A 20,719-nucleotide genomic window follows, 5' to 3' on the forward strand; every position below is an offset into this window, starting at 1 on the left:
GGGAGAGAGAGCGGTGCACCGCCCGCACACACACTCGTCTTTCACTCACTCTCTGTGTGTGTCCCCTGCATGAGACTCTCGCCCTCACCTCACCCCACGAGGCACACACATAATGTGCCCATTGTATATATGCATGCACACCCATGCAGGCCCGTTGGTGCTCTCTTTTGCACGACACGCACCGCTGCCGTCCTGCCTGGCTGCATGGGCGGAGCACCGTAACTGTTTTTTGTTTTTATTGCATTGAGTGGGCGACCTCTCTCTCTCTCTCTCTCCCTGTGTGTGTGTTTTGCTTCACGGGAGCAATGAGAGTGTGTGCGCTGGTCGTCCCACGCTTCGGCTTGTTTTGTTTCTTTTATTGTTTTGTGGTTGAGAGCACCCATTCCGCGGGCTGCGTTTTTTCTGATGATATGAGTAATTTGTGTGTGCTGTCCTTCTCTCTGCCCTTTGTTCTCTTTGAATTCTCTTCTGCGGCATAGCTGCTCTGCATGTATAGGCGCTGACATGCACACAAGCATAAGTAAACATACACACGCCATGTTGCACATGCTGTGAACGCTGAAGGCGTGCGAGTACGGCCGCAACTGCAGCCTGTGCGGCCACTATCCCGTGCTGCAGACGGAGGATGGCTGTGATATATGTTTTTCTTTCGGACCACTGTGCATCGTCAATGCGTTTTTTGTTTTTGTTCTGCATTGTCTGAAAGTCGCACATGCTTACGCAGCTGACACTGTGGTGCACAGCGCGTGGGGATTGTATTGCTAACACTAATGGGTGGGCTTTCCGCTGCATTGTGTTGCCCACACGATGGGGTGGGAGGCGGGTTTGTTGGATGCGCCGTGCTTCTGGCTTGAATGGTGGAGGTGCTGCACCCACATATTGTTTTTCTGGGGCCCGGAGTCACGAGGTGGAATGCCGAGTGTTGTATTGTATGAGACGTCGATGCCGTCGAAGCTGCTGCTGGTGTGGCGTCCATCCCACGCACACACTCACTAACAAACAAGTGACGGGCTGAGCGCGCTCCCTTCTGCGCGTGTGTGGAGTTTGCGTTGTGGTTGCTGTGCTCTTTTGCCGTTCACTTGCCGCATTGTGGATGAGGTGTGTGTGTGTTTGCCTCACCACTACCGTGCCGCCCCAGCAACGCGCTGGATGGCGTGGAGGCCGTATTTCTGCTCTCCGAGGTGTCTTGATGTAGGCGGCATGGACGGCACGTGCGTGGGCCCGTTGTCTGCAATACGTGGACCCTCCACACTCTAACGATGCGATCCGCATCTTTTTTTTCCTCTTTTCTGCGTCACGCTCCACGCCGGGCGCTGGGCGAGGGCGGCGGAGCGGAATGTGGACAATGCAGTAGCGTCAGCGGCACCTTGCCCGTCGCTGTCTGCCGCTTGCCGCGTCAGCGGCGTCACAGTTGTTTTTAATTTGCTTGCCGCGCGTTCATTTTATTGAGGGCGCAGTCTTCCGAGGAGGCCTGCATTTTTGTGCTCCTGGCATCCTCTGTCTTCAACTTGTGTTTCCGTTGCTTGCGGGCGACGCCTGTCCTGCGTGAGTGGTGCTCCTCGTGCTTCTGCCTTGTTGCGACGGCGCCGTTCTCTGATTTACTTCTTCCGCTTCCTTTTCTTTTACGTTTGGAGGAGCGGAAGGACAGGAGCCAAGGTGGCAGTTTCACAATGTGTGGAGTGTACATTGCTGACCCCGCTGTGTTCGACGCAGACACGGGTGCGGCGTGCTAGGATCGTGTGCGCACGGCTCTGTGGGTGCACTGCGCGTTGCCGCTCATTCCCGCTGGAAACATGGCCCCAGGGGCTGGGGAGATGTGGGTGAAGAAAATGGAGATGGTAAGGCGGCGCGACGCCGTCATTGCGGACCTGTGTCTGTTTTGCTTGGATGGGCCGGACTGCGGGACGGCGTTTGAAGTGGCCCACGCCGCCGCCCTGGGAAAGAGGGAGTTGACATTTACTTTTGATTGGCGTTCCATGAGGGAGAAGTACGGCGGCGCGTGTGACGCGTCTGTGATGAGTGTGGAGGACTTTGGCCTTTCATTCAGTCTGATGCTCCGCGACGGTGCGGAGGCGTTTGACTCCTTCGACGCTGCCCTTCACCACTTTCTGAGGCACAGCTCGGAATGGCGAGGATGCGACTGTGGGGGATGTGTGCGAATTTAGAGTTAATGCTTTGGGTCCTGGTGGGATTTTGTGCACGGCTTGGCGTGCATCCCCGACGCAATGGCCGGCGGATATTCCATGCTGTGTTTCTCAGCAACAGGGCAGGCGACTGGCTCCGTGCGGCACAGCTGGGTCTGGCGTGTGTGCCGCTGACTGTTGTCTGTTTAGTGCTTTTCCCGCTGCTTTTTTGTGTGGGCCGGAGATGTTGTCCTGTTGCCCACGAGGCGGGTATCCCTTTTTTTTTTGTTTTGGCTATGAGCGCTGGCACGTCTGTTGGAGGTTGTGCGTCGCCTTTTTTGAAAAAAACACACAGCCCTTCAACCTCGGCGTGTGAGTGGTTGGAATAAATGATTGCTGCTGCTGCAGTGAGACGCTGTGCACCCCATTGGTGTGTCTAATGTGCTTCCCTGTGCTCTTCTCCCCATTTCTGACACACACACTTGAAAAGGAAAGCAAACAAGCGCTAATCGCTACTGTGAAATTCGAGGGCACTGAAAGGAACAACGGCACACACACCGCCCACACACACATATTTATATGCACTCACGTGTTGCTGCTGTCATGGCACCCCGCACACACAACCGTCGCCGCGTGACCGGATTCAGCGGAAGGAGGAGGGAAGGAAGAGAGAGTGAGCCGCGGGGGCCCAACATGTCGCGGCGTGTGTTTACTTCCGCGGTGCTGCTCCTCCTCCTTTTTGTGATGGTGTGCTGTGGCACTGGAGTTGCGCGTGCAAAGAGGGTGGGTGATCCAAAGCCTACGGTTATTTTTGTATGGCGGGAAACGAAGGTGTCTTCTGGCGCATTTGAGAGGCAACAGCTATGGAGAAAATGTTGTTAAGTCGTTTATTGGCCGTTTTCTTTTTGAAATACTATGGCTTGATTGTGGGTATTGCCAAGGCCAATTAGGGAGTCCCTTCTAGTGCCAGTGTTGGCATTTGGGCAAAGTACGTGAGTTTTACACGGGAGGAGTGGACGAAAGGAATTGCAGCGGAGAGCGTGACGGACTGGAGGACGGACATTGCCGTGGAACGAAGAGAAGAGGCGGTTCATGCGTCTCAATTGAACGGTCGCAAGGCGTTGACGAAAGACGGCAATATTTTTCTCCCTGTGGAACGCCTTCCTGCGAAAAATGCCAGCGCGATTTTGGAAACTCCACACATTTGGGAGCTTGTGCCTTTTTAAAGGTAAGGTTGTTGGTCTCCAACGATGTGGGCAAACGCATCACGTGGAGTGCTGGGAAACTTTCCAAGGCTGTTGTTGACGGTCAGCTACGAGCGAAGTCATGGAATGGTTTCTGGGGTATTAGCGGCAGGGGCGTGGTGGCGAATGGCACCGCGATTGTGTTTCCCCTTGTGGCTTTGAAGGGGGACAACACAAAAGTCTGCAACATCATCCATTTGAAGGGCTGTGGCAGGAATTGGGTGTTCCCTGCGGAGGTTTTTGCTGACGGGATTGCGCTGATCCCGATCTCTTTGAGTGGGAGGGAAAACCCCTCATGGCCGCCACGCATGGAGGCCATGACGGGAAAGTGGATGAGTCCTGTGGAATGAGGGAGAAATGGATGTAATTCGGCGGAGCATATTTGAATGTCTTGAGTGAGGCCTTGAAGAGTGCTACGACTGGTTGTCGACTCGAAATTGTGACGGCATCCATCGAGGGGAGGAGTGTAATGCTGTTTGCTTTTCCCAGGCAGAATAATATTCGGAGAGCCACGAGCATGTTGCTTCTTTATATGACTGATATGAATCGGTTTTACCCCATTGGACCGTTATTTGCTGATGGTGTTTTCAAAAACGCAGATACCCTGCAGTACAAAGGTGGTGAAGTGTTTGCCCTGTACGAGTGGAATGCAGGACAAGGGCGTGTTGTGCTCGCACCCTCACTGAGCAGCTGGATGAAATAAATACTGCGCTGAGGAATTGGGATGCAGTCGACAAGAACGTCGAAACGCCTTGCACTTCCACCAGCAAAGAGGGAACCGCATCCGACGGTGCCTGCAGCACTCCTACGCCCACGAATGGACTAGTCGGATATTTGTCCAACGAGGGTGAGAGGGATTGCTGGGTGAAGGAATATCTCGCGGCGAGTGCCACGGTGATTAGGACAGCAACGAAGGTTGAGGGCGGTGCGACGTTTGAGGGGCCTGGGGTGTGGGCAGAGTGGCCTATGGGTAATCGGTGGCGGAATCAACGATTCCACATTGTGAACAAAGGCTTCACTCTTGTGGCGACGGCGACGATTGGGGCGGCTCCTGCAGGCAGCGGCAGCGCCCTTATGGTGGCTGTGGGTGGCACTGGGAGCGTGAGGATGGTGGGACTGTCAGTCACGGCGGACAATAAGTGGGAGGTGGCGTTTGACGGTGAGGCGGGAGAAGTGCAGCACGGGAACTGGGGGCTGGAGAGAACGTACCGGGTGGCAGTTGGGCTCCAGAAAGGCATGGGCACCGTGTGCGTGGGTGGCAAAATTTTGGGGAGCTCAGCAACGACAGTTACACGTGGGGCGCAGTTGCTCGACGTCTCATGCTTCTACGTTGGAGGTGACGGTTGCAGTGGCTCAGGCTGCAGTTAGGTGACGCTGGCGCATTTCTGTCTGTGCAACCGCCCACTGACCAGGCAGGAACTACAGATGCCCCTTTTGCGTGGCAAACAGACTGAAGCGGATTGCAAGGAGGGAAAAGCGACACTGTGCCCCGGGAATTTTGCGGCCAAACTGCCACAGGATCTGGGCATTGACGCGGCTGCGGGGGAAGCGGTGCCACTGCCCGCCAAAGGGGGAATTTGCGCGGGAAACAGCATCACTGATGTCAATGGCTCTACTGTTTTATTGTTCCCAAAATGAATTGGTGACGGCGCCGTCCATGGGTGTGTGCCTTGGGCATTTTCTGCCCCTACTTCAAGGAGTGTGTGGGGACGTGGCATGTTTATGAGCCGTAGAATGCGGTTGTGCGATTTCTAATGGACAGTACGTGCCGCTTTTCCGCGTGTTTTCTTTTCTTATTTTAAATGATTCATTGCTATTATCTGCTGCTGCTGGTGCACGGATGGGATAGTCAGCACCCCTTCTTTTCCTTTTTCTTTCCGATGGTTAATTGCTGTGCACTGTCATGAGTGAAGTGCTTCTTACTTTTATTTGTTGTTTGTGGCCCACACCGTTGCCAGCCTTACTGCTGTGCGTGCCGTGGACTGCACAATACGAGCATTGGAGGAACAGGCCGGATGCCGCAATGAAATGTGAGTATTGTTTTGTGTGGGCTGGTGGAACAGTACAATTGTTTTTTATTTTATTTTTTTTCTTGTGAAACAGTTATGTATCCACAACAACGCACAGTCGTTTTATGCTGCTTGGCACATGAAATGGAAGTCGTGCCTGATCATTTTTTTTACTTTTTGGGAGTCTTCCCAGGCCCTCAACTCTGTTTTTGTGCTTTTTTACTTTTTGGATTCTGGTTTGCAGGGCTGTGTGTGTTGTTTGCAATCGCACCGATTCCAACTGCCTTATGGTGTTGCTGGGATGTTGTTGTTGTCACTGTAAGTGGCTGAGTGACTTGTCTCTCTTTTCTCTTTTGCTTTCACTCTGCGTTGACGGGGATTTAGTTTGTGCTGAAGGCTGCACGCAAGTGACAGGAGTGATGGCGATGATGATGACTGGCCGTGTGCTGCTGGTGTGTGCCCTCTGCGTGCTGTGGTGCGTCACTGTTTTTGGAATTGCAATGGACAACCGCTGCGTTGAGGATGATGGGAACGTCTTGACGCACACGCATAATGGAGGAAATGACAGGGTGCGCCTGAAGGCGGATTTCGGGTTGATTTCCACCCGAATGGGATTAATAAAGGTGGTTGAAGCTGGGGAAAGAGAAGGAGAAGATTTAGAAAGTGTTGATGCCCCATTGGACAGTGTGGGAGGAAAATCGCCTAGTAGTCTGCTGGCTGGTAGTGAGGACAATGAAGCGCCTGGTGCAGGAGGAGGGCAGGGTGCTGCAGGTGCAGGAGCAGCATCCCTGCCGTCTGGGCCTGGAGTGCCAGGGACAGGTGATGAAAACAGGCAGTCACTTATGGCTGGCCAAAAAGGGAATGAAAAAAAAAACTTGGATCCCGACAGCAAAGAGCCAAAGGAGTCCCAAGACCAAACCACCGATCAATTGTCCTCTTCATCTGGCAGCACTTCCAGTCTTCCTCGTGAAAAACCCTCTTCGACGGGTACCTCCGACATTAACCAATTGCCCACGGACACAGAGACAAAAGGAGATGTTGACCCTCGCAATAATTCGGGCGATGATGAAGAGAGAGACGAAGAAGAAACAGGAAGAGAAAAAGAAGAAAACAAATTACAACCCGAGACACAAGAGAGGGGAAATAATGCGGAGGTACCACAATCATTACCCGCACCACCATCGGGTGGACCTGCACCAACAAAACCATCGGGTGGACCTGCATCATCATTATCAGAGAGTGAAGGAAGCCCACCAACGGAACCAAAAAACTCACAGAATCCGAAAAAAGTAACGAAAGAAAACACGCCGTCAGAATCCAAAATGGAATCAAAAGCAACGCAACCACCTTCAGGGGATGCTACACAAGGGCGGCACAGTCATGACACAGACACAGAGGATTCGACGAAGAATGCAGCAGCCGGCAGTCCAGCAGAACCAACAACCTCATCTTCCTCTACAAGTGGCAGCGGTGATCATGTCCAGAATAAGGCAGATAAGGATGATGCTCAAAGCTCTGAAGAACAACACGACAGCCTTGAAACTGGCAATACCAACGTTGTTCCAACTCTCAGTGAGACAGCACCACAAACACCAATAAAAACCCCCGCCAACACAACTTATACGGTGAATGCACAAAACAGTGACGGCAGCACCGCAGTCTCCCACACCACCTCCCCTCTTTTGCTTCTTCTTCTTCTTGCTGCGTGTGCGGCTGCTGCTGCGGTGGCCGCGTGAGAGTGAGGGAGAGAGAGCCGTGCACCGCCCGCACACACACTCGTCTTTCTCTCACTCTCTGTGTGTGTCCCATTGCATGGACTCTCGCCCTCACCCCACCCCACGATGCACACACATAATGTGCCCATTGTATATATGCATGCACACCCATGCAGGCCCGTTGGTGCTCTCTTTTGCACCACACGCACCGCTGCCGTCCTGCCTGGCTGCATGGGCGGAGCACCGTAACTGTTTCTGTTTTTTTTCCATTGCATTGAGTGGGCGACCTCTATCTCTCTCCCTGTGTGTGTTTTGCTTTACGGGAGCAATGAGAGTGTGTGCGCTGGTCGTCCCACGCTTCGGCTTTTTGTTGCTGTTTTACTTGTGTTGTGGTTAAGAGCACCCATTACCCTTGTTTTTGAATTGGTGGCTTGCTTTGACTGCGGACGCCTAAATTCTCTTTTTGTATTTTTTCTTTTCTTTTGAGATATTGTCAGTGTTTTTTTTCCGTGTCAAGCCATGAAATGTTTTCCTTCACTTACAGCATGTGTCAGTTGATCCACGTCACCCCACGGTCTGCAGTGCTGCTGGTTGCTATTAAGTTTGTGATGTGTTGTGCTGGCGGGTGCTTTGCTGCCAGCCTGACGTGCTCCTGCTCCTCTGACAAAGCGATGCGTGCGGACAGGGCGAAGTCGATCCCGGCTGTGGTGAGGGACGTGCCTTTTGGATCTGAGGGTGCGTCGCAGACATGCAGCGTCATTGGGAGGAATGGATGGGCGCCCACCCGCATCAATGTGTCGACAAGGGACCTGGATGGTACCAGGAAGTATTGCAGCTCGGAGCGGTATTGCGCAATGAATTCATTGGTGGCAATTGCGAGTGTGAAGGTGACGTTTTTCTATGCTGAGAAAAGGGAAATATTTGTTTCATTATACTTTGCTGCCGTTGTTCGTTAATTGCCTGCGGGCTGTCCGTAGCGATGCGGCCAGTTTTTCCTTCTTTCTGAACGTTGCTGTCGTGCGAGAGGGTGTGTTCCCAAATAGTCGGATGCTGAGTTGTCGAGGACGGCGGCATTCCCACAGCGTGTGCGGCAGGGCCTCCCGTGGATTGTCGGGGCTCAGCGGCTGGTGGGGTTGCAGCGGAGGAGTGGCTGAAGGGCTACGGCTGTCATTGGAGCTTGCAGAGGTGCGTTGTCCGTTTTTTGCTCGTTGATACGCTTGACATTTTCGGTAGTGACCTGCGCGTGAGGCATTTGTTGGGAAGACCGTGGAGCTGTCGCAGAATCCACATGTGAGGCCTTCTCCAACGATTGGAGTGCCAGGGTTATTGCGTCGGGCGTGTGCCTTCATATTGTGGACGGACGAGAAGACGCTGCTGCAGCTTGGGCAGGGCGACGTTGATCTGCTGCTTTTCATTCTACGAGGAGGTGCCGTGGACACGCCAGGTGGAGGTTCCGGAGGAGGTCGGGGTGGTCCTGCCTCTTCAGTGTGAGAGAAGCAGCACCACCGACATAAAGGGTTGCTTGTGATCTGCAGGGCGCGTGCCGGTCTGCCGAGGAGTGGGCAGGAGTCGCATCGCACCTGCGCACAAAGTCGTGATTCGATGCCCGATGTCTGCCTGGACACCAGGAATGGGGTGCTTGCCACACAGACGAGCGCCTGGCGTGCGGTGTGCACGACTTCTTCTTCCTCCTGGACTTCCTTCCAGTACAACCTATTGACGGCGGTAGGGAAGTCCACGTGCCAGATTGGGATGCCTCATTGCTGCAGGGATCGTGCAATCGTGGCTTCTTCGTCAGCGGCCTCATTGCGTAGGGCACCGCAGTGCGATGGGGAAAATATAAAGTCTGCAGGGTGAAATCGCTTCACCAAGGAAAGCAGCATAACCCAAATCCCTTCAGCAACGCATTCTCGCATGGCCAGTGGGCAACGCGGAGTGCCTCAATTGCCGAAAGGGAGTTTGTTGCCACCAGGACTCGTGTGGGCGATTGGGATGTTTCCGGACGAGGAGGTATGAGATGTCTAAAGCCAATTTCAGTGGCAAGGCACTCTGCTCTCTATGAGCATGCGAGTCTGCCAGTTGCTGCACGATGGACCTCCACAGGGAGATCATTTGTCTTTGTGGGGCCGTATAATGGTGCAGCGGATCCAGATGCAAGTTCAGCGAGTGATGAAGAAACGTCTGTCCATAATTCAAAATCGTAATTTTCTTAGAGAGGGGTAAAGTGATTTAAAAGCCGTGCGCTTGACACCTTCAGAGGCGTCGTTGGCAAAGCGTGGCTGATAAAATTCCACTTTATTGCAACTCACAGTGTCGCAGGGAAAAATACGATGTTGGGTAATAGGAGGAGCGTGATTGTGGTTGTGTGTTATCCCAATAGTGCCACATACCCGTTCTAATCCATTAATAACGGCATTTGTTGGAAGCGGGATTGATGTCGCCGCTTTCCTATGCATGGACAACGGCATAAGTTCCGAGTGGATAAGGGAGCGCAAATCCCCGTGATTATGGTAACGTGCATGGCGTTCGTGTTGTGTGAGTGCACGATGCCAAAGTATCTTCCGGAGCGTGAGAGGATTGGCTTCCAAGCAGACAGATGTATCTTCCGTTGGTGCACTAATGCCAAGGGATGTTGTACAACTGTCGCGGTACAGTACTTCCGTATTGTGGAGGTGAGTGGGGGCCGGACACGGCGCAATTACCTCGACACCGTGGTGCAAAACACACTGTGGACGCAGCCGACCAGAAAGGACTGCATGGTGTGCTGGGACGCACCAGCTCCGCACCCAGCCGAGGCCGATGGCAGAGTGGTGCGGTCTACTTTTGTTTTTGTGTGAGGAATTTTGCTGTTTTTTAAGTTTTGGTACGGGCCGATGGTGCATTGGCGTTTTCTGAGTTGGTAGGGTAATTGCGTTTTGAAGAGGCCATTGCAGGTGTTCAGCGTCGTTGTGAATAACAGATGTGCGCCTGTCTCCGTGAAGGCGACAACAATGTCCCAGGATTACAGCATAAGGCACTGCGGCTTTATCTGGTGCTTTAACGCAAAGTTTAATCGAGACGGTATTTGATTTGCGGTTATCGGGTTTTTTGGGAGAAGGTGGGAGGTTGAGGGCATGAGGACTGAATTCATTTGAGTGACTGCGTTCCGTTGACTTGCGGCCAGTCGTGGCACTCTTTTGGGGTTTGGCGGCTCTTCTCTTTTGTTTACTTCCCACCGCAGCACGTGGATAACACTGATCCGAGGAACATTTGTTTGACCGAGTGTCGGCTGCTGCCGTGCGTGGTGCATGGACTATGTGATTGTGTGGGGAGGTGCATTGGGGTGACGAATACTTCTGTTTGGCGTATCGCGGTGTGTCGGAATGATGTTCGGATGACATGTGAAGGGTGTTGTTTGTGATTTGTGTGTCTTCTCTGGTGGAGCCGACATGTGTGCGGGGATTGTGGCATTGCTGGCTGACAGCTCCACTTCACTTTTCAGCATTCCTGGATGTGCTGAGGAATGACGGCTGGCGACCAGCGTGTTGGTGCTGCTGGTGGGAATAAGTGCATCGGGAATGGGCCATTTTCTCTTTTCCGTGCTGGAGCCGATGAACTGGCACGAGGGCACCGGCTGCAGGCTGCCTGCCAGCACGTGTGAGCAGCGGATCCATGCACGCACCGACGCTCATCGCAAGAGCGTGTGCGATCACAGTGGCCTTTTGTGGCGTGCTTTTATGGACGTCAGCCCACCGAAGAATGTGTGAAGCAAACGGCTGACAGCACACGAGGAAAATAGGTGCGTGCACTGTGCCGTGTTTTAGCGTCGATGGCAGAGCGACAGGAAGCCCGTGCTGGCAACTGAGATATTTGCGTCGCGAGGGATGTCGGTGTTGACTTTGGATCGTCGAGGGTGAAGCGATTTTGCTGCTGCCCGTGTGTGTGGCCACTCTGGCAGAGGGCGGACACAAAAGGGAGGGATGCAGGCGCTGCGTGTGTGTGTGTGTGTGTGCCATGCAACAACGTCACAACAAACATGCTGCGACTCGGTGACCCTCACATCGTTGTGGTCCTCACGAACAGCCGAGGCACGGCCCACACCGATGCACTTAGTGGACGGAGTGAGTCATCTTTTGAGGCGCTGCAGGGAAAAGGATGTGTTGACGCAGCCACGACGTGCATGGAGTGTCACGATGGCACAGTCAGCTGTGGCTGGTGTAATATTTACTTCTCGGAGGCAACAGAGAGAGAGAGAGGGCTGCTCCTGCTGCTGGCGTCGTTGCTGTCTTTTGTGGCCTCCCATGCCGATTATTGTCTGTCCGCCGATCATAGGTGGCATGCCTCCACTAGTGACGTCGTCTGCAGGCATTTCACAGCAACAGTGAAGCACACATCACATCGCATGCTTTGGCTGTGGATATGGTGTCGTGAATGCAGCCGGCATTATATTGTCCGACTCCTTTTCACTGCTTTGCGACAAATAGATGCGTCCCCGCCCGAGTCATTCACTGCAGCTCCGTGTGTTGCACAGCCAGCACAAGACTCTCTTGTTGTCTGACGCCTGGCTGACAGTCAAACACCACTGCGTTGGGACATGCAAGGATGTGGACTGCCGCTCACGGTGTTGGGCACCGCTGTTTGGATGCGGCGGCCACACGAGCGGATGTGTTGTGGCACAATCAAATGCGTGAAGTACGCGGAATCACAGCGGCTGCAATAATATCAACGGTGTGGCACCACGGAATATGTGAGGGGGTGATGCATGATGAATCACAGTGGGCGGCATGCGAGGGAAGTGCACCGCGACGGAGCGTCACCCCGCCCTCAGCCTGCAGGGGAATGTACACCCACAAAATATATGGACGAGACACCACCAAACACACATGCCCTTCCATGCACCAATAAATAGGAGCGAAGGTGCGTTCTGGTGTGTGGGAGTCCACTCACATATTTTTATTTCCACCGCAATAAACGGTGAGGAATCAGGAGCCACAGCAACGAAAGGAAAAACAAACATCTATTGCAACACTTTACCAGCGAAAGGCAGGAACAACACAAACCGAATTATTGGCTGCACCCACACAAGAAACATTCACAAGAGGAAAATAAATAATAATTGTGCACCCTGCAGAAATCCCAACACACGACCCAGGCATGAGGGTTTGCCCTCCGCAAAAACACAACAAAACGCAAGCAGACATCTGCCAACATCCAAACAGAAAAGCAAATGAATGGTTGCTTGCCTTATTCCATTCCTTGCACTTTTTTTTGAGTGTGATGCTGCTGCGATGTTTGCCGTGCCTGCATGAAGTGGTGTGCGCTGAATATGAACGAGGGCTAAAGGCAACTGAACTGTTTTTGTGATGAATATTGGCTGCACTTCCCGTGGACCAACAATTCACGTGGTGTGCGGGGATCTCTCCTTTTTAATTGTTACTTTGCTTTTGTGTTGCTGTGTGCGCTGCACCTCCTCTTGTGTGTGTGCGTACACTCCGTGAGGGGTGCCGACACGACGGACCGCTCTCGCCGTATGTGCATGCGGTGGAGCCTTGTGTGCCGCTCCTGTTTGCTTCTCCCTCTTCCATCTGTGTGTTGGTGTTGCGGCAGGGCTGTGTGTGTGTGTGCGCCTGTTGCCGTGGATTGGAGTGTGTGTCGTGCGTGGTGTGCGGCGTACGGTGCATGCCTGGCTGCTGCCCTCTCCTCATGTGGTGTGCCCTCTGTGTGTGTCTGCCGCACCTCTCGTCTCCCCTGTTGCTCTCCATGTCCCTCACTGTGCAGACCAGCTCCACACCACTGAACGACCACACTCACGATGATGATGACGTGCCGTCTGCTGTGCGCCCTGTTGGTGCTCGCTCTGTGCTGCTGTCCTTACGTGTGCGCGACGGAGCCTCTGACGGCGGGGGATCCTGCCGAGGCGACCATGACGGCTGGACCGAATGGAAAAGACACCAGCTCAGCTACCGGAGCACCGGAGTTAACAGGTCAGGAGACCGTTGAGCAAGCCCAAGCTTCCGTCCAGACGACCACGAAGAATGAAGATAAAGCTAACACAAACGGCGCCATTTCACCGCGTCTTTCACCAGAGGCAGTAGTACAGGAGGCCGTTCAGTCAAATCTGCCAATTCTGGGGTCCGATGAGGAACCGGGAATTACTGCTGTAGGTGGAGGAGGTCTAACCGGTCCGGAACAGCCAAAAGATAAGAATGGTACGACAGGAGGTAAGAACGATACGACGGTATCACTAAGTAGCACGAAACCATCCACAGAACAATCAAATCAGGAAGCTGAAGATCCTTCCAAGACGACCACGACCACGACCACAAAGGCACCAAGTACCACGACTACAGAGGCGCCAACCACGACCACCACCCGCGCACCGTCACGTCTTCGTGAAATCGACGGCAGCCTCAGCAGCTCTGCGTGGGTGTGTGCCCCGCTGCTGCTCGCCGCATCCGCGCTGGCGTACACCGCTGTGGGCTGAAGAATTGTATGCGGGCTGTGCGTGCCAGCACTCAACCACGGGGATTTGTGCGCGTCTACTTTTGTCCGATGTAAATAAATAAGAGAAAATAATGATTGTGATTTGCTTCATTTGCTTCAGCTGCGCTGCTGTGTGCTCCGCGTTGCCGCTCCCCGCTTCCGTCACGTTGAACGCATCCCAGACACACTCCTACGCATGGCACGCACACAACTGTTTGCGTGGAATCACATTTGAGGATGGGTGCATGCGCACTAAAGCCATACTGTGCAGCTCCTTGTTTTGTGTGTTTTTTTAATTGCTTTTACTTTTGTTTTTGATTGTTTACCTGTGTTTTTTTTTTTAATTGCTTCGTGTGTTTTTTTTGTTTACTTGCTGTGGGGCGCTGTGTTTTTTTGCCCTTTCATTGTTTTCAACTGCCTCGTGGTGTGCGCTGCCGCTGCTGGGCTGCTTCCATTTGTTGCTTTGCTGCTGCTGCTGGTGTTTTTTACTGTGCTGTGTCTCTTCTTTTGCTTTCACTCTGCGTTGACGGGGAGTTAGTTTGTGCTGAAGGCTACACGCAAGTGACAGGAGTGATGGCGATGATGATGACTGGCCGTGTGCTGCTGGTGTGTGCCCTTTGCGTGCTGTGGTGCGGTGCCGGCGGAGGCGGATGCACTGAGGGTCAGCTACCAGTTGTCGAGCCACCTGTTAATCCTGCGAGTGGTGCTGGAGTTATCCACAATCCTGCCGATCATACGGTGCCCGGTGGAGCGGGAAAACATTCCGCAGAGCAAACACAGCTGAACAACGTTGAGGGTTCCGCATCAAGGGAAGTGTCATTGGAAGCTCCTTTGCAGCCTGTATCAACAACACAGCAGACACCATCCAGCTCCGAGCCTACGGATTCACTGTCACATTCACAATCATCGGGCGGAAAGCGGCAAGATGTACAACACGAAGGTCCACCAGGGGAACCGGAGACTTCACTCAATCAGGAGGAAAATAAGAATGTATCAAATGGAAATCAACAGAGTATTGATCAGCCATCTCCTTCAGGTAACGACGATGTTGTCAGCAGTAATAGTGAGGAACGCACAGAAGGTACTCCGAGCAGTACTGAAATTATTGATGCCGCACCGTTAGAAGAGTGGCAGGAACGTGAAAATGTCACTCCTTCCTTGGAACAACCTCGGGAAACTTCCACAGCCGCACCGGCCATTACTACTCAAACAAGTTCCACGACACCGACTGACGTTAGTGAGAGCAACACCGTCAAAATGAGTGATGCGGCACCCCAATCAACAGGTACCGCCAACACAAATGATACGACGACAAAGATTGCCAACAGTGACGGCAGCACCGCGGTCTCCCACACCACCTCCCCTCTTTTGCTTCTTGTTGTTGCGTGTGCGGCTGCGGCTGCGGTGGTGGCCGCGTGAGAGTGAGGGAGAGAGAGCCGTGCACCGCCCGCACACACACTCGTCTTTCTCTCTCTCTCTCTGTGTGTGTCCCCTTGCATGGACTCTCGCCCTCACCCCACCCCACGATGCACACACATAATGTGCCCATTGTATAGATGCATGCACACCCATGCAGTCCCGTTGGTGCTCTCTTTTGCACCACACGCACCGCTGCCGTCCTGCCTGGCTGCATGGGCGGAGCACCGTAACTGTTTCTGTTTCTATTGCATTGAGTGGGCGACCTCTCTCTCTCTCCCTCTCTCCCTGTGTGTGTGTTTTGCTTTACGGGAGCAATGAGAGTGTGTGCGCTGATCGTCCCACGCTTCGGCTTTTTGTTGCTGTTTTACTTGTGTTTTGTGGTTGAGTGTACCCATTACCCTTGTTTTTGAATTGGTGGGTTGCTTTGACTGCGGACGCCTAAATTCTTTTTTTGTATTTTTTCTTTTGAGATATTGTCAGTGTTTCCTATTCTTGTCAAGCCATGAAGTATTTTCTTTTACGTACAGCATGCGTCAGTTGATCCACGTCACCCCACGCTCTGCAGTGCTGCTGGTGCTGTTAAGTTTGTGATGTGTTGTGCTGGCGGGTGCTTTGCTGCCAGCCTGACGTACTCCTGCTCCTCTGACAAAGCGGTGCGTGTGGACAGGGCGAAGTCGATCCCGGCTGTGGTGAGGGACGTGCCTTTTGGATCTGAGGGTGCGTCGCAGACATGCACCGTCATTGGGAGGAATGGATGGGCGCCCACCCGCATCAATGTGTTGACAAGGGACATGGAGGGTACCAGGAAGTATTGCAACTCAGGGCGGTAGTACGCAATGAATTCATTGGTGGCAATTGCGAGTGTGAAGGTGACGTTTTTTTATGCTGAGAAAAGGGAAATATTTGTTTCGTTATACTTTGCTGCCACTTTTCGTTAATTGCCTGCGGGCTGTCCGTGGCGATGTGGCCAGTTTTTCCTTCTTGAAAGATGCTGTCGTGCGAGAGGGTGTGTTCCCAAATAGTCGGATGCTGAGTTTTCGAGGACGGCGGCATTCCCACAGCGTGTGCGGCAGGGCCTCCCGTGGATTGTCGGGGGCTCAGCGGCTGGTCGGGGTTGCAGCAGAGGAGTGGCTGAAGGGCTACGGCTGTCATTGGAGCTTGCAGAGGTGCGTTGTCCGTTTTTTGCTCGTTGATACGCTTGACATTTTCGGTAGTGACCTGCGCGTGAGGCATTTGTTGGGAAGACCGTGGAGCTGTCGCAGAATCCACATGTGAGGCCTTCTCCAACGATTGGAGTGCCAGGGTTATTGCGTCGGGCGTGTACCTTCATATTGTGGACGGACGAGAAGACGCTGCTGCAGCTTGGGCAGGGCGACGTTGATCTGCTGCTTTTCATTCTACGAGGAGGTGCCGTCGACACGCCAGGTGGAGGTTCCGGAGGAGGTCGGGGCGGTCCTGCCTCTTCAGTGTGGGAGGAGCAGCACCACCGACATAAAGGGTTGCTTGTGATCTGCAGGGCGCGTGCCGGTCTGCCGAGGAGTGGGCAGGAGGACGTCCATCAGCCGCTTGTTGGTCGGCAAGGAGTGGCGGTGCTCACGTCGGGAAGAGGTTGCGGCGGAGGCAGAGCACAGACGCGGTCCCAACAGCACCGCAGCACAGCCGATCCCAGAGGGCAGGAACGTGGTGCCGCCATGCCTCGGGGCATCACAGGCCTTGGCTCGAGAGGGCACCAAGCTGTTTCGCACGGACCTCTGACAGCATGGAGAAGCCACGGCGGAGGGCATGATTGCGGTCCTCCCGTTTGCGGAGCACTTCAGCTCGGGGCAGGCTGCCGCTGCAACACACTCGGCCTGCTACATTCCGTCCGTCCAGGTTCCTGTGGGACTGTCACGGCTGCCACTCGTACGGTGCCTCGGTGCATCTCCAACCATGTGATTACAGCAGCCAGAGGCGTTGCACACGCCGAGGTGGAAGCATCACAGTCAGCTTCACGCAGGGAAATGGCATCATGTTTCCGTCGTGGCAGCATGCCTGCCTGTCGCGGGATGCCGTCCTCCGTCTCTGCAGTGTGGGATGGCAGATGGTGGTCCGAGTCCATGTAAACGGGTGGACGTTTAGTGGGAGACACGCAGTACGCGTTGCGCAGTCACCTCGGGAAAAGAGACGCTGCGGCCGCTGATCCACGTTGCCTGTGCCGGGTCGTCGGACAGCTCAATCTCCATGCCGCTTGGGGTGGCGGCGAGGTCCTCTCCTGCCGTCGTTGATGGTAAGCAACCGTCCCGCAGCTCATGGCGTGAATTCAGGTCGCAAGTAACCGCTGCGAGGCCTGAGCGACGAATGTTGCTCGCAAAGTGAGCAGTGTGGGCAATTGCCGTGGGAAGGCTGCAGAGGTTCACCACGTACATGCTGGGGCAGGCCTGTAGGCGCACGCGGAAGGCGGTGGTCTCCACGCAGTTGGTGCCACGAGCAACAGGCGCTCGCAGGGCAAGGTGTGGCGCACCAAGAAGGCCACGCCACCGGCACGCCCACTGCAGGCCTGGCGGAAGACACTGCAGCCAATGAGCCTCGTCGCTGGGGCACTCTCGTGCCTGCACTCCTGCAGAAGAACCATGCCGGGATGGTGCTGCGCCAGTCGAGCAGCAAGAGCAATCCTGAAGGGCGAAGGGCCTGAAGTTCTGAGCTGCCAGATAACTACGAGGCCATCCTCATCGGGGCTGCGGCTCTTGCGGACACCACCGCAGCGGGTGATGCCGACGGAGTGACCGCAATGAAACGACTGTGCGGTTCTGTCAGTCGGACTGCAGGCAAACCGCCTCGCCGCTCCACAACCAACAGAGCGTGGGACCTCGAGGGGTGACGCCGTCGTGGTCCCCATCACGCTCGCAGCAATGCCCTGCTGCAATCACTCCCACAGAGGAACAAGGAAGAGAGTGTGGGTGTGTGCCGAGAGCACAGCGACTGTCATCGCCAGAGGAGACTATCGCGGCACAGTCCGTCACGCATCATCACACACCGAGCAACGCCCGCAACCGGAAGTGCAAATACATTCTTGCAGAGCACTGTGCAACCACTCATATGTGTGTGTGGGTCTCTGTTGGAGAAGCTGAAAAAAGAAGCACAGGGAGGCACATCAGAACAGCAGGAGGCACAGCTGGATGGCAGCGGTACATGCGGTGCGGCCCAAACCTCAACAATCACGCACGGTGGCAGCACACACCCATCCACAAAAAAAGAAAACAAAAAAACACGGCGGCAGGGTGTGGCTGTGTGTGTGTGGCGCTGCGGGTGTCTGCCCGCCCTGGCCGCAATAAAAACAAAACAAGAGGGAAAGAAATGTGTGCTCCGCCCCACAGGCCCTCGTCGCACGCCCACACGTCACGGCTCCCTCAGCACGCCGTTCGTCGCGGCCCCTCCTCATGCGTGCAGCAGGCGAGGCGCACAGGGCCGTCGTCATGAGCGTGTCGGTGGGTGTGCGAGTGGAGCAGTTGGGCGGGAAACACACGGCACCCCTCACAGGAAGAGTGCAGCAAGAAACAATTAAAAGAGGGAAGAGTAGAAAAGAAAAATCACTTCCATAGTGATTGCCCCCAAAAGCAAAAAAGAGAAGAGATGGTGAAGCAAAAGATTAGTAAACAAAAGAAAAAGAAAAAATTAAAGAAAATAAACCATCAAAAAATGAAAAAAACTCACAACGCCCCGAAGGAAGTGAAAAACAAGCAAAATGAACACAAAAAACAAGTAACAACAAAAAAAAAAACATCCGAGAAAAAAGAAGAAAGTGAAAAAAAAAAGTAAAAACACAAAAAACAAAACACAAGGAGCTGCGAAGAATGGCTCCAGTGTGCATGCACCAGCACACACAAAAATGCGTCCGCGCAAACAGTTGTGGGCGTGTCGTGCATATGAGTGTGTCTGGGATGCGTGCCAAGTGACGGATACAGGGGTCAACAACATGGAGCACACAGCAGCGCAGCTGAAGCAAATGAAGCAAAACACACAATCATTATTTTCTCTTACTTATTACGCAATAAAACAAAAGAAGCTCAAAGCATCCCGTGGTTGAGTGCTGGCTTTAATAGCCCGCATACACTTCTTCAGCCCAGTGTCCCGTAGGTGAGTGCAGCCAGAACAAGCGGTGGCAGGGCATGCAGACGGGTGTCATGGAAGCAGGCGTCAGTTCCCACACTGTTCTCCAACGCGTTCGTTGTGGGCGCAGAGGAAAGGGGAGCCGGCATGCTTGCCGCCATATTATTTCCTTCGCCGGAAGCAGTCTCGGTGGTGGTGTTGGCGGCGTCCTCTTCGGCGCCTCCAGCTGCACCCCCCTCCTCGCCGGTCTGGGACAACTGAGTCGGTGGCGCAGCAGCAGTCTCTTCCCGCAGCTCCACTGGAGGGTCATGGGAGGAGTGGTCGCTGCCTTCTGTGGGCTTTGGATCTGGTGGGGATTCGGGTGCAGCAGAAGCAGCAGAAGTAGAATGTGCTGCGCCTTGAGGATCACCAGCGGGAGCGGAATCCGGTGCTCGCGAGGCCTCGGCAGAAGAATCCGTCGTGGCCGCAGTGCCAGCAGCAGAGTTAGCACCAGCGCCGCCTGGAGTTGCAGGTAGAGAAGAAGGAGGGACATCCGTGGAATTCTCAACGACAGCAGGAGGAGATTTTGAATTTGTTGTGGAGGCGTCACGAGAAGCCTCCTCTTGTCGAGCCGCCGGAGTGCCTGCTTCCGGACGTGTGGCCGGAACACTTTCACCAGCGCCACCCGGAGCTCCAGCCAGTGAAGGGGCACCAGCCGCACTCTCAGCGTCAGCAGGAGGTTCAGAATCCGCTCTGGAAGATGTTTCACGAGAAATCTTGTCTTCTGGAGAGCCCGGAGGTCCTTCCGGAGGTTTGGCCGGAACACTTGCAACGGTAACCGCCTTCGACTCAACGTTACGTTGCCACCAACTCTTCACCGCGCTTGGATTGGGCGATGTGACGTTGATCGTGAAGACGCCATCCTTCGCACCATCTTTTATACGTCTCTGAACATCCTCGGGCTCACAGTTTCCGACGCCCATGCCGCAAATCATCTGCCCAAAACCAGCAGCTGCAGTCGTGCAGTTGTACCACAATGACGTCCCACGGAGTTGCCAGCGCCCGAGTTTGTCCTTACCCGCACACACTGCATCCACCTGCGTTACCTGCGGCTCCTCCTCCTCCACGGCAAACACGCACGAGCAGCAGCACAGCAGTGCCAGCACCAACACGACACAAAACACACGGCACATCATCTTCAAAACTTTCGTTGTTGAATAACGTGGATTCGATCTGCAAGAGCATGAGAAAGAAAGTAGAGAGAGACAGCAGCTACACCACGCACAGCCACCGCATGGTAATAAATGGCAGCAGCCAGAAGAAGCGCACACCAAAAAAGAGACAAATGGGACCATTACAACCGCAGAACTCGCACACCGACCAGCAAACCAGAACTTAAAAAAGGCGGAAAAAAACAAAAAAAAGAAAAGTGATAGGAGTCCATCAGAACTCCCAAAACTTAAAAAAAATCAATCGGGCAGCACTCTTATTTCATATGCCAAGCAGCACAAGACAACCGTGTGTGTTTGTGTATACATAATGCCTTCACCAAGAAAAAAAGGCAAATAAAAACGATCGTCTTGTTCCACCAGCCCACACAACATTCCTTCACATTTCATTGCGGCATCCGGCCTGTTCCTCCAATCCTCCTTTCGTGCAGTCCGTGGGACGCACAGCAATGA

The 20,719-nt window shown here is 54.0% G+C and overlaps 6 protein-coding genes and 2 pseudogenes across 6 annotated transcripts, besides 11 other annotated features; 7 read left to right on the forward strand and 1 right to left on the reverse strand.

The window, feature by feature from the left end:
* Positions 1–12,450: a sequence feature (areas not merged during assembly with more than two copies in the genome that could not be assigned to a particular haplotype).
* Tc00.1047053506499.10 lies at positions 1,671–2,165 on the forward strand (annotated as a pseudogene).
* Positions 2,703–4,970, forward strand: Tc00.1047053506499.30 (annotated as a pseudogene).
* Tc00.1047053506499.40 (mucin-associated surface protein (MASP), putative) lies at positions 5,796–7,112 on the forward strand (the record flags this gene model as incomplete). The annotated part of the gene is made up of 1 exon (XM_812761.1): positions 5,796–7,112. One exon carries the CDS (start codon positions 5,796–5,798, stop codon positions 7,110–7,112), a length of 1,317 nt encoding a protein of 438 aa, XP_817854.1.
* Positions 6,438–6,487: a sequence feature (GA-rich).
* Positions 7,616–8,047, forward strand: Tc00.1047053506499.50 (uncharacterized protein; the record flags this gene model as incomplete). The annotated part of the gene is made up of 1 exon (XM_812762.1): positions 7,616–8,047. The coding sequence occupies one exon, from the start codon at positions 7,616–7,618 to the stop codon at positions 8,045–8,047; it is 432 nt and encodes a 143-aa protein (XP_817855.1).
* Positions 8,135–8,917: a mobile genetic element.
* On the forward strand, positions 9,542–9,928 carry Tc00.1047053506499.60 (uncharacterized protein; the record flags this gene model as incomplete). The annotated part of the gene is made up of 1 exon (XM_812763.1): positions 9,542–9,928. One exon carries the CDS (start codon positions 9,542–9,544, stop codon positions 9,926–9,928), a length of 387 nt encoding a protein of 128 aa, XP_817856.1.
* Positions 12,451–12,746: a sequence feature (heterozygous, Esmeraldo-like haplotype).
* Positions 12,747–13,664: a sequence feature (areas merged during assembly that could not be assigned to a particular haplotype. This can correspond to areas where the two haplotypes were merged or to regions with more than two copies in the genome that were merged during assembly.).
* Tc00.1047053506499.70 (mucin TcMUCII, putative) lies at positions 12,883–13,554 on the forward strand (the record flags this gene model as incomplete). The annotated part of the gene is made up of 1 exon (XM_812764.1): positions 12,883–13,554. One exon carries the CDS (start codon positions 12,883–12,885, stop codon positions 13,552–13,554), a length of 672 nt encoding a protein of 223 aa, XP_817857.1.
* Positions 13,665–14,045: a sequence feature (heterozygous, Esmeraldo-like haplotype).
* Positions 13,829–13,921: a sequence feature (T-rich).
* Positions 14,046–17,250: a sequence feature (areas not merged during assembly with more than two copies in the genome that could not be assigned to a particular haplotype).
* Tc00.1047053506499.80 (mucin-associated surface protein (MASP), putative) lies at positions 14,127–14,972 on the forward strand (the record flags this gene model as incomplete). Its single annotated transcript, XM_812765.1, has 1 exon — positions 14,127–14,972. The coding sequence occupies one exon, from the start codon at positions 14,127–14,129 to the stop codon at positions 14,970–14,972; it is 846 nt and encodes a 281-aa protein (XP_817858.1).
* Positions 17,251–18,209: a sequence feature (heterozygous, Esmeraldo-like haplotype).
* Positions 18,210–20,719: part of a sequence feature (areas not merged during assembly with more than two copies in the genome that could not be assigned to a particular haplotype) that runs on past the window's edge.
* Positions 18,603–18,784: a sequence feature (A-rich).
* Positions 19,067–20,392, reverse strand: Tc00.1047053506499.90 (90 kDa surface protein, putative; the record flags this gene model as incomplete). The annotated part of the gene is made up of 1 exon (XM_812766.1): positions 19,067–20,392. The coding sequence occupies one exon, from the start codon at positions 20,390–20,392 to the stop codon at positions 19,067–19,069; it is 1,326 nt and encodes a 441-aa protein (XP_817859.1).

The sequence above is a fragment of the Trypanosoma cruzi genome, genomic scaffold (assembly GCF_000209065.1).
Source record: "Trypanosoma cruzi strain CL Brener 1047053516579 genomic scaffold, whole genome shotgun sequence".
Classification (NCBI taxonomy): domain Eukaryota; phylum Euglenozoa; class Kinetoplastea; order Trypanosomatida; family Trypanosomatidae; genus Trypanosoma; species Trypanosoma cruzi.